Source organism: Chelonoidis abingdonii, chromosome 11 (genome assembly GCF_003597395.2).
Source record: "Chelonoidis abingdonii isolate Lonesome George chromosome 11, CheloAbing_2.0, whole genome shotgun sequence".
Taxonomy (NCBI): Eukaryota; Metazoa; Chordata; order Testudines; family Testudinidae; genus Chelonoidis; species Chelonoidis abingdonii.
The window spans coordinates 43,808,335-43,821,179 of NC_133779.1; the positions used below are offsets into that span (position 1 = coordinate 43,808,335).

At 41.4% G+C, this 12,845-nt stretch overlaps 1 protein-coding gene across 1 annotated transcript in view; it reads right to left on the bottom strand.

The window, feature by feature from the left end:
• Nucleotides 1-4,086: 4,086 nt before the first annotated feature.
• Nucleotides 4,087-12,845, bottom strand: part of SYT11 (synaptotagmin 11) — a 37,088-nt gene continuing 28,329 nt past the window's right edge. The window contains exons 3-4 of the mRNA XM_032767179.2: nt 10,995-11,115; nt 4,087-7,167 (exon numbers count right to left, since the gene is read on the bottom strand). Coding sequence (XP_032623070.1) covers nt 6,857-7,167; nt 10,995-11,115 — 432 coding nt within the window. The 3' untranslated portion in view covers nt 4,087-6,856. The remainder of the gene's footprint in view (nt 7,168-10,994; nt 11,116-12,845) is intronic.

Below are 12,845 nucleotides of genomic sequence, written 5' to 3' on the forward strand. Positions count from 1 at the left end.
GTGGGGACTGTTGAAAACAGCAAGTCCTGACCCCTCTCCATATGCTGTGCCCAGCTCCCTTTGAGTTAAAAATCTGCTGTGAAAGTGAGAATCAGAAGGAAAAGATGGGATGCATCTGGTGGGGAGACCAAGATGAAAAGGAATTGTTTCCTGCAGGGAAGGAGACCCATTGTTGTGCTGAGGCACCAGTGGAGCATGAACTTCCCCTGCTAGGGGAATAAAATACACTAATTTTTTAAATGTCAAGTTCAGGTTGTTGAGTTAATCCTTAATTTTGAGTTTATTGATATATATTTAAACACTTCTCTATTAAAGCAATGCTTGCCTTGAGATGCATAATATGTGCACTTCCATGTCAATAAAAGCACAAAACAATTGGCCTCTTATCAGGACACAAGGAAACAGGACAGTATTCTTGGCTAAGCAAACGGTCTGTCTCCTGCTAAACTCCATCTTGCTCCCTGTCCTTCACACAAATGTTTGAGAGGTGCTGTAGTGAGCATTAGTGGGCAACAAACCTGGGCTTAAAACCAGCTAGGGGAGTAAATTCCAAATTCATGATCCATATACTGAAAGCAATCTGGTTACTGATCAGCTTGCCTCCACTATTATGATTTAGGAATAATTTCAAGTTGTGAACCTCTTTGAAAAAGAGTAAGCAAACCCCTTGGCTGGTAGAGACAGAAATTAGCACTTACACCCTCAGCATTCTTCCCCAATCCACTGTCATTATCTGTGGCTTGTCTTAGAAGTTTCAACAATCTTGCTTCCTTTCTTGGCTGGGCAATGGGGAAATACTGTACCATCGTGGTCTGATAAAAATGACATAGAGCGTGGGGTATCATTGCATACTGAAGGCATGGTTGTCTAAATTGCCTCAAAATCTCCCCATAAGCTCAAGTAGATTCTGAGTATCACTTGGAGGGGAAAGAAGGGAATCGCTCAATACTATGTACTCAGTGAGAGGTCACAAGATGTGGTTAAAAATAAATGGTGGTCAGTATCAAAAGTTGCTGAAAGAATCAGTATGACTGTTGCCTATCAGACTGAAAGGGACAAAGGGTATGCGGGGAGGGATAGCTCAGTGGTTTGAGCATTGGCCTGCTAAACTCAGGGTTGTAAGTTCAATCCCTGAGGGGGCCACTTAGGGATCTGGGGCAAAAATCAGTACTTGGTCCTGCTAGTGAAGGGACTCAATGACCTTTCAAGGTCCTTTCCAGTTCTAGGAGATAGGTATATCTCCAGTTGTTGTTATATATGTCTACACTACCCACAGAATCGATGTATTGTGTCTCATCTAGACTTGATACATCAATCCCTGAACGTGCTTCCTGTCAACTCCAGAATTCCACCAGGGCAAGAGACGGAAGTGGAGTCGACGGGAGCGGCGGCTGTCGATTCCGCGCTGCGAGGACGCAAAGTAAATCAATCTAAGATATGTTGACTTCAATTACGCTATTCTCATAGCTGAAGTTGCGTATCTTAGATCAGTTCCCCCCCCCCCCCCCCGTGTAGACCAGCCAAAGAGGATCTGAGGACTCTCATTTCCAGAGTTGTCATGTCAGTTCCAAGTAATCTTTCCCCAAAATAATGTGTTACTTTAAACGTGGCGTCCTGCTACCCTGGAGAGGGCACCTGCTCTGCACCTTTCCCCTGTTCCCTCTCGTGCACAAGGTCCACAGGGAGGAGGCAAAGGTAATTCTGATAGCTCTAGTGTGGCCTTGACAACACTGGTATGCTAAGCTGCTGGAGCTGTTGGTGGATGCATCGGTCATGCTACCTCTCCTCCCTGACTTACTCAGGACCATCGTTGCCTTCATCACCCAGACCTGCAGTCCCTCCACCTCATGGCTTGGAGGCTTTGTGGCTGAACCCCGTGGAACTTCTGTGCTCAGAACAAGAAAGGGAGGTCCTCCTCGGCAGCAGGAAGCCCTCTACTAGAGCCAGGTATTTGGCAAAGTGGAAGAGCTTTTCATGCTGGTGTGACCAGCATCATACACCCCCACTTCCAGGTGCCCGTACCTCTCATGTTGGTGTACCTTCTACACTTGAAACAGCAAGGCCTGGCAGCAACCTCCATAAGGGTACACCTCGCTGCTATCTCGGCCTTCCACCCGGGAGCATCTGGTCAATTTGCCTTCACCTCAAAGGTCTGGACTGCCTACATCCTCAGATCAGGCAGACCTTAACCTGGTCCTCTCCAGGCTCATGGGCCCCCCATTCAAACCACTGGCAACTTGCTCCCTCCTGTATTTGTCTTGGAAGGTAGCTTTCCTGGTCACCATTACTTCTGCAAGGAGGGTGTCTGAACTAAAGGCCCTCACCTCTGACCCACCTTACACTATTTTCCACAAGGATAAGCTGCAACTCTGGCAACACCTGGCTTTTCTCCCCAAGGTAGTATCACACTTCCACACCAGCCAGGACATTTTCCTGGCTGTCTTTTACCCTAAGCCTCATGCCAGTAACTGGGAGCAGTACTTGTCGATGTTTGACAAGTACTAACCAGTTATTCGTACCTGTGGCAGACTGAATGAAAGGGCTCTCGGTCTCACCTCAAAGAATATCCTGGATCACGTCATGCATCTGCATGTGCGACGAGCTAGCCAAAGGACTGGCCTCGGCTCTTACGGCACACTCCGTGAGGGCTCAGGCTTGTCAGCAGTGTTCCTGGCCCAGGTCCTGATCCAAGAAATCTGCAGGGCAGCAACTTGGTCCTAGCTGCATACCTTCACCTCTCACTATGCTCTTTCAGCAGAGCAGTGCTGCAATCAGCATTTCCTTAACTCCGGCTTCCACCACCTAGGTAAGGCTTAGGAGTCACCTAATTGGAATCGATATGAGCACTCACTCAAAGAAGAAAACAACGGTTACTCACCTCTCGTAACTGTTGTTCTTTGAGATGTGTTGCTCATATCCATTCCAAACCCGCCTCCTTCCCCTCTGTTGGAGTAACTGGCAAGAAGGAACTGAGGAGGTGCCAGGACGACAGGATCATATATTGAGTGCCATGAAGGCGCCACTACTGGGGGCTCCACAGCTGACTCTGCTTACTCCTGCCAAGGGGGAGTATGGGCGTCAATTCAGGGATCAATCCTGGAGCTTTAGGCAATGTTTATATGTTCTGGACTGAGGCCATTGAGTCCCTTGAAGATGAAGATTGAGACCTTGAACTTAAATTGATATTCTTTGAGAAGCCCGTGAAACAAGGAGAGGACAGATCTAATGTGCTCACAGTAGCCTATGTTGCTGGGGAGACGCATTCAAGTGTTGTGTTGTATTTGGCATTTCCTAAGGGTTGATGGCTTCATGCCCAGGTATATTGTATTACTGTAGTCCAGAGGGGAGCTGATGAAGGAGTGTATAACTGTGGCCAGATCATTGTCCTTCAGGCTTGACCAACATCTTCTAGCCAACCAGAAATGGTAGAAAGTGTTAGTCTTAGGGCTTATCGAACAGTTAGTGTGTGGCAAACAGGCATAAATCTAAAATGAACTGGCATGACATGCTCAAACTGTGTGGACATTGCTACCATGCATTAAAAAATTCTCTGGTACACACTGACCTCCTAGTTCAGAGTGACCAGTCCTTAGATGCAGGTATCTGAGAGCTTAGTGTCAGGGTTAGCATTACAGGAACACTCCTAAAAGACAGACTGAACTGATTAATAGCAGCTGTGCATCATCACAAAAGGAGCCTGCATCAGGAGTGCAAACTCTGATGAGTGTTTTTTCTCTGCTTACTGGCATCATCTGTGTCTTGCTTGGGATCCACTCCAAACAGCTTTTCTTCATCCATAAGCTGATCTTGTCCAAACAATGTGCCGTCATGGTGGTGGTGATGGTGATATAGTTATATGCAGTGAAGGGACAAGTAGATTTCATTCATTTGGCTTCTGCATTTGATGTTGCTCAGCTATTACTTTGATGTGTTTGTTGTACATGAGCTGCTGCTTTCTATGAAATATAACAGGTTATGGCAGGACCACAAATTTTAGAAATTAATTCTTAAAAGTAGTTGGTATAGTTATGTTTTTAAATACATTTGTATTCTTCTGATTTCTACAAATGGTCCACAGTCAGTAGCTATTTAAAGTGAATCAGTCTTTATTTGCACACTCAATGTGCGTTAACAAATTCAACATACAAGATAGCATTACATATTGTAGATTAGCATACAGTATTATGCAGTTTCACACATTTCAAGTTAGGTTTTTTTTGCTTTTTAACCTTTTTTACCACAAAGTTGTAACTGTCCAAGTTAATTTTATAACAGAAGACACAAAGTAAAGAAAAAACACATCTGGGAGATGCCATGGTGAGGCAGCTGTCAGTAACTGTCAGTTTTACACCAAAGAAAAATTATCTGCACATCTTCAGTTTCCCATTATTCCTGAGGCATAATGGAGCTATTCACATCTGCCCAATAAGCCTAAGTTTAGTTACCCTGAGCACTTTTCCTTGACAAGATGTTAATCTTTCCTTTTTCAACTAAGGAATCGGAATAAGGAGATGATCTAGGCTTAAGTATACTTTTCACATTGAAGACAAAAACGGAACTTTTTAGTTACTTTTGAATGGAATGTACACAAGTAATCATATTTATAGTGGGGAAGAATATGGAAGGAATAGTGTCAGATCCTAACCTTTAACAATCAGATTGCTCAGTGCAAAAACCAGGATTTAAATAGATCTACATCAGCTTCCAGAGGAAAATCTGTTCTTCTGTTCATGGCTGAGCACCACTAATAGAGTAAGAGCTACCAAGGAATTAAGACAAAGATCAAAATCTACTGTAACCTCAAGCAGGAATCATTTTCAAGACTGAGATGTCCTGGTAAGTCATATGGGGAAGCTCACACTGTATTTACTTCACTGCAAGACTTAGAAATATTGAGAGGACTTCAGTCTCAATGTCACTATTAGTCCCAGACCCATTAACAGCTACAGCTAAACTGAAACATTCTCTTGAAGAGAGTTCCTACAAGCAACAAAAGCTGTCAGTGGAAAGTTGAATCTTTCCACTAAGAAAGCTTGTCAGAAATAGCTGCTGAGACATTAATGGGTGGTAAAACTTTTAGCTTATTTGTCAACCCAACAGCAGTTGCTCTGTTATGGCTGGAGAGGAAACTGGAGGCTAAGACATACTCAGTTATTCTGCTTTCAATAGTAAGAACATTGTGAGTATCATGTTTTTCCAACAGGGCTCTAAAATTCAGTGGTCTCAAGTATTGTAAACAGATACATGAACTTTTAAAAATGTCTTATGATACATTATTTACATTCCACAGGGCACAACAGTGGCTGCATGGAAACAACAAAATGAATACTGAAAACTTGTAGTCTTCTGTGTGCCTTTCTGCCCACTCAATTCTTCTTTGTTTTTAATGTGTAGCGTTTAAAAATAACATTCAGATCCTGGCAGAGGAGCTGTTTAGTAGGTCTCTTGTTATAATTGTTTATGATCCACTTGCCAATAATGTTTAAAATAAAAATTGACTTGTTATTAGAAGCCAAATCAGATTACTTTGTCAAGATATTATCATCTTGTACAAAAGTTTAGCCAAGTGTTTTTACAGTGAGATCTAGTGCAACTGCTTCCACCCTTTGTTTTCTTTTACAGAACTTGGGTCCATGTCCTTCTGTACAAAGAAGTTGTTGACTATTCAGACAAATGTCCTACAAAGTGCTACAAGTCACAGTTATCTAGTAATGTTTTTAAATTCCAAAGATGACAGTAAGCAAATTCTAATTATTGGAAGCCAAAAATGTAAGGATAGTTCAGAATGTTTTGTACTTCGAGAGTTTAATTTACGTTTTGAGAAGACAGTTTATTTTTCTCAATATAAATTAAGTCTAATGCTTTGAATACTGGCTATTATAGAAACGAATGGTAAAATAGTATATCTAATATAATCTCAAATCAAATGTGGAGGAGGCTGTATCATTAATTATTTGATTATATTCGTTAAAAGCCTTTCTCTAGCACAAAGTTTCCTGTCTAATTTCAGATATTTCACTGCCAATCTAGAAAACGATAATGCTCAGGTAGAATTCAAAATCCTTTTAGAGAATTAGCCTCAGTTGCCCTAAAATGAATCATACACATTTAGTTTATAATGTTCTGTATGGACCCTTTATACATACATACATAGAGTTGAATAAAATACAGTTTGTGCTCTGTGGGAATTTGGGATGCACCAAATATTTATCCTGAACCAAGTCCCGTATGGCAAAAGCAAAGTGATCAGGTTGCTAGCATTTCAATTTTAGATGCTTATACCTTCAAGCACGACTTTTTATAGCTCTATAGCAAATACATCACAAAGGGAAATACCAGGTTAGAACACATTTTTCTTAAAAGGAGAGAGCCATTCTTACTTGTACCTCTTTGAACTGTTGCTGAATTCTAAACCTTTATATATGGAAATGCAGTTATTGCTTCCAAATCAAAGGACAGAACAGCAAGAATCTATGGGCAGATGAACTAATAAGAAACTAGAGATTAAACAGCAGAATTCAGAAACTTTGGGAGAAGCCTAATAGAGAGGGCAGTTGTGGTGAATACCAGCAAAGACAGTTCGGCACAAACACAACTTCCATAGTAACAGATAATATTAAAATCTGCAACTTGATACTGGTAAGTTACACTAATTTTAGTTTGTATTAGGCATGCAATAGCGTGATTACACATATATTTGTGGTATTTTAAAATTTAATGCTTTTTAGAATTTTAGTGCCCTGCAAAATCACATCACTTGAGAACCAATCAGCTGCATCTTACAAAAGTTTAGTTCTATGACTAAAACACAGTTTAAGTCTGTTCTATGAGCCAGCAGTCACTGCTGCAGCCTCTGCTAGTATTCGCTCAGGCTGTGCCATTTGGCAATCTGCTTTTGGGGATTTTCGCACACCTCTCGCCAGTGTTCCACGCCTCCAGCGGTGATGCTGTGTGCTCCCAAAATCAGCCGACCTACCACCTCATTTTTTGTGGTGCGGTCGAAGTCGATGACTAGAAATTCAATGCTGATGTCAGGAAGGAGATCCACAGGGATATCATAAATGAAGGATTCATTGAAGAGGGGATTCAAAGTGCACTTCTTCACATGGGTCTTCTTTTTTGCTATGCGTTTTCTTCCATAATAAACGTTCACCTTAACATAGGGGTCTGCCAGAGAGGGAAAAAAAGCAAACCAATAACACAGCCTAATAATACTCTGGAATAGTATGTCTAAGAGGTCAAGAATGAATTAAAGATTAGACATTGCAGCACCCCATAGCTCCCTACACATTGGCTGCCCTCCAACCCTAAACCACTTCCATTAAAAGGCAAACCATAACCATGGAAATCAGAGAATCTGAACAGAAATAGAAGTTCATCCCCCCATAAATATCTAAGAGTGTTTGTTTAAATCCCTGGTTCCCTTAAAGGTGAAGAACGAAAGTGATCAAGAATTCCCCAAATGAAAAACGTTAAAAGAGGAAAAACATTTAAAAAAAAAAAAAAAGCAAGTTTGTGCCCTTCCAGGCCTAAAAGGTTTTGTTCTAACTTCCTACTTCCCAATCTCCCCACAATCAAAAATTATTTTATTATTTTGAGAGGAAAAATGCTTATTGTCCTTGTGTCACTGGCAGTCTCCATGGCAGACGGAGAACTGGAGTAGAAGCTCTCTCGTGCCTTATTTAGAAGGATAGGGAAGATTTGAATCTTTAGTTTCATAGATTTTTAAAGCCAGGAAGGACCATTAAATCATATAGCCTGATCTCTTCAATAATAAGGCTATAGAATTTCACCTAGTTACCCCTGTATTAAGCCCAATAATTCATGTCTGACTAAAGCATATCTTCCAGAAAGGCATCCAGTCTTGATTTTGAAGACCTCAGGAGATGGAAAATCTGCATTTCTCTTGGTTGATTTTTCTAATGGTTAATTTATTTTCATTATACATTTGTACCTTTATTTCTAATATGAAAATTCAGCTGACATTAACTTTCAGATAGTAGTTCTTGTTATGCCTTTCTCTGCTAGTTGAAGGAACTCTTTACTAACTCATGTTTTCTCCCTGTGAAGATACCTATATACTGTAATCAAGTAACAGCTTGATCTTCTTTTGATAAGCTAAACAGATTGAGCTTTCCAAGTCTCTCATGGTAAGACAATTTTTCCATGCCTCAAATCATTCTTGTAGCTCTTCTCTGCACCCTCTCCAATTTCTCAACATTTTAAAAATGTGGACACCAGAACTAGTTGCAATATTTGTGTGTGTGCGCGCACACGTGTGCGCAGGGGTGTCTCTCCAATGCTGCATACAGAGGTAAAATCACCTCCCTAATCCTACTCATTACTCCACTGTTTGTAAATAAAAGGATCACATTAGCCCTTTTTGCCACACCATCACTCTGGGAGCTCAGGTTCAGTTGTTTGTCCACTATGCCCTTAACTATTTTTCAGTCACTGGCTTTCAGGATTCAATTGCCCCATTCTGTATGTATGGCCTGCATTTTTTTCCCCTATGTGACATTGCATTTGACTGTTTTAAAATACATTGAGTTTGACTTAGTCCAGCTTATCAAACAGTCCAGATTGTTCTAACTATTGTGTCATTAACATAGGTCTTTGGTATCTACAGACTTTTTTCAACAGTAATTTTTATTTAAATACTTAAAATAATCATTAGTGTTCAGCTTAGAACAGATGGCTGCAGAACTCCATTAGGAATACCCCATTTTGCTGTCTCCTCATTAACTACTTTTTGAGAGTTGTAGGCCAGTTGCTAAGCCCTTTAACATGCTTTGATGTGTATAGTGCTATTTTTTAAATCAGAATGTCATGCAGTAGTAAGTCAAGTGCTTTCTATGACCCATGGACCTCTTAAAGCCAACTCTGAAGCGGTTATAGAAATTTCATGAGGTTGGTGTTTACATTCTAGTTCACCAAAGAATGTAATGTGAGATCTCAAATGAAATCAAGTGTCATTCTGGTATTGTTCTGAAAGGTATGTATGGACACTATAGCGACAATGTGGGTGCGGTAATCTTTTAAAGTGAAGAAGCTGGGCCAATAAAAGATTACCTCACCTACCTTGTGTGGCTCATATCCTGGGGCCCACACTACTACAAAAACACTTGAGTATACAGATACTATGTAAAGCATCATGGATATATACTGAAAAATATGTTTTTAATGTTTGTATCTCAAGATATTAGTCACCAGCAAAGGTGAAAAACATGTTCTCCTCCAAACAGGAGGTAAGAAATGTATTTCTGTCAGGATGTAAATTACGCATTGTAAGCTAACACAATGGATGCCTGTTAACATATAAAGAGATGAAATCAAAAGGGAAGCAGCACCCAGGAAAAACAAGACGTGTGGTTATTTTGGCTATGAGCTAAGACAATGAATGTTGGGGGTATAGCTAGGAAGTAAAGAAGACATCCCTTCATCCTTGATTTAGGAAGTAAGCAGCATGTTTACATTCATAAAAATGAGATCTCAGCCAACGGTTTAAAATGCTGCGGAGGATTCTAGGTGAGATAAACTTCTTTAGACAGGAGGTTAACCTGGTAGTTAAGCTTAGTCTCTAGAAAGTATTGTGATCTTATTTTTATATGCAACCACTTGTTTCCATTATTCTTACCCACTATCTCTTGAATCTTTGATAGTAAACTTATTCTTGTTTTCACTATACCTATAGCTAGCTAAGTGCTGTGATGTTAAGCAAAGCGCTGATCCTAAGTGGAATTTTACAAGCTGGTATGGTCTGTTCCTTTGAGAATAGCGGACCTGGTAGTTCTGTGAGTAGCTAGTGTCGGGCTAGATATCACAGGGGAATGCTTCAAAGGGACTTGGGGACTTAGGTGGACATAGTGTTAAACTGCAAGGCAAAGTAAGGGGTGTCACAGCCCTGAGAAGAGTGCTTGCCTAGCTAACAGGCCGGCAGTGTTAGGAGACTGACACCCAGTTAAGAACAAGCATAATTCCCTCATGCTGCAGGCATGGGGAAACAAAGTAATTCACAGCTCTAGGCACCCCAAGGACTGTCACTTACAAAAGTCTAAATGTATTATAGCTACAGTTAAACCTTTCTCTACTAAACTTATTCTAATCAAAGAATGGAATGTTTGTTTGGAAAGACCTATTTTCCATAAAACCGTGTTGACTGGCAATAATTATATTCCTATACTTTCTTTATTTATTTATTGAATCCTTTATTAGTTTTTCCATAATTTTTCCTGGGATTGATATCAGACTAATTGGCCTCTAATTACCTAGGGTCATCCCACTTGCCCTCTTTTAGTACAGGCACGATTTTAGCACTCTCATTGTCTTCTGGATTCTTCAGTATTTCAAGATGTATTAAAAATTACCACCAGCAGGCCAGAGGGATCCTCACTCAACTCTTCTAGGACCCTGGGTGCAAATTATTTAGGCCTGCCAACTTAAAAATGTTTATCCCTAGTAGATGCTCTCTCCAGTCCTCCTTGGACTGGGAGAAAAAAAAAGTTAATCCTCATGCAATATGAAAACATCATCCTGTTTCTTTCCAAATACCAAACAGAAATATTTATTAAACGCTTCTGCCTTTTCTGCACCTCCATCTAGCCCCTCCACCCGAACCCTTTGTCTTGTATTTTCATCCCCAGCAAGCAGTTTGTTTTTTGTTCATACTGTAAGTAGAAGTGTGACACACACTAGCATGAAGGTAGAGCAGCCCTTCTTTGTAGTGACACACACACAGCATGCCATGTTAAAAGTTGTTCTCTATTGTGCCTGTGTGGTAAATTTTTACCATTGCACTGACTTCAAGGCATTAAATGGAAGCACAAACACTTCAGATCTAGTTGACGAGTTAACCAAAAAACAAATGATCAGTAAATATAGTGTAAATTAACACTCCATTTCACAGCATTCCCTTTGTGTTTACAGGGAAAAACAAACTATGCATCAGGTGGAGGGAAGTAAACTATTAATAGGCTGGAGAAAATAGCTTCTACCTGAGAGGCCAGTGATATCCATTTTCGGCAAATGTCTAGCCTTCAGCACCACAACAGTCATTCTCTGTGCAACAGGCTGGTAAGACAGTGAAACTTGCAGCTCTCCTCTGCTAATGCATTTCTGTGGAAAAGAAGCAGATACAACTGAGAGAGACCTAGGAGGTAATGAACAGGTGCCAGGAGGTCACGACCACATTACCCTTCCCATATTGCTAAATGGGAAGGCCTGACCTGGCCTCAGCTAGATGGAAGGGAGATCTCCAGGGGGTGTCTCACAATGGAAAAAATGAGAATCACTGCCTCAGAGGTTGGCTTGTGAAAAGAAAACAATGACCAGATTAGGGTCGATATTTGTAATTATGTGGGAATATAAGGCTCCTGTTGGGAAAGCTTTTGAAAGTACCAATGTTCAGCTAGAATTGGGGGATGTGAACTCAGTATTTACAGTTACATCAGTGTCAGCCTTTCCTACCAGGAGGTACCATAGAAAGAGAGGAGCAGGAACACTGCCTGCAGGAATTTCACAGATATAGCAATCCCAAGAGATGAAACTACTGTTATGTGTGTTAATTTTATACCAGACACACAAGGTGGACCAGCTTCTGTTAGTGAGAGACAAGCTTTTGAGCTTAGGGTATGTTTACACTTTGCAGAGTTTTTGCACTGTAAGTTTCACTGGTGATAGGGAACTGGTGGAAGTAAAGTGCTGGTTTATGTACTCAATTCCTCAGGTGTCTGAAAGTGTTTACACTACCAGCACTTCCATCGCCAGAGCAGCGCTGTAAGGCAGCTATCCCATAGTGCAGCTCTTGTGGGAAGGACGAGGTGAACAGAAGGCATTCTGGGTCCCTGCTCGGTGCCCTGGGCTGCCCTGCTTCTTGTCTCAGGAGCCTCATTACTTCCTGGTTTCTTCATGGCATTTTTTTTTTTAACCTCCTGCTGTTTGGCTGCTTTCCCCGCCAAATCTACAGACAAAGGGAAAGAGAGCTTCAAATGTCCCGTGGCTTGGGGGAGGGGGGCAGACATCCAAGTGTCAGAGTAGTGGAGATGCTGGCCAGAGTGGTCACTTTTGGAACTGTGGGATATCCTTCGGAGGCCAAAGGGTGTTTACGCTGCTAGAACATGTCTTCACTTTCACAACAATACAAAAAGAACAACGGTAAGAGCTGTATGCCTCTCGTGAAGGTGGTTTTCTTTTTGTGGTCAAACTTTTGAGTTTGACCGCAAAAAGTCATTAACAAGTGTAGATGCTCTGGCAGTTTTAGCGCAAAAAAGGGACTTTTTGCGCTTTAAATGGTAAGTGTAGACCAGGGGTCAGCAACCTTTCAGCAGTGGTGTGCCCAGTCTTCATGTATACACTCTACTTTAAGGCTTCGCATGCCGTTAATACATTTTAACATTTTTTAGAAGGTCTCTCTATAAGTCTATAATCATATAACAGTAGCTTGGTTATATGTAAAGTAAACAAGGTTTTCAAAATATTTCAAAGCTTTATTTAAAATTAAATTAAAATGCACATCTTATTAGTTTAGTGTGATCTTGCCCTTGCTTTTCCTTGCTGAGTTTTCCAGTGTCTGGTGGCATGTATTTGGATACTTCAAGCTGCACACAGGCTTCTGAGTGATCAGTTGATAACTGGCTGGCAGGAGGTCAGTGGCTGGAACCCCAGATCGGCAGCTGAGGTGAGTGGAGCTGACAGCTTGTAGGGCTGAGCAGGGCTGGAAGCCTGGACGCTGTCTGATAGAACTCCAACTGGAAGCAAGGTGAGTGGGGCTGCGGTGGGGACCCTGGCTGGCAAGGGGCCAGCAGCCAGAACCCCAGAGCAGCAGCGGGCTGAGCAGGTCAGCCCAC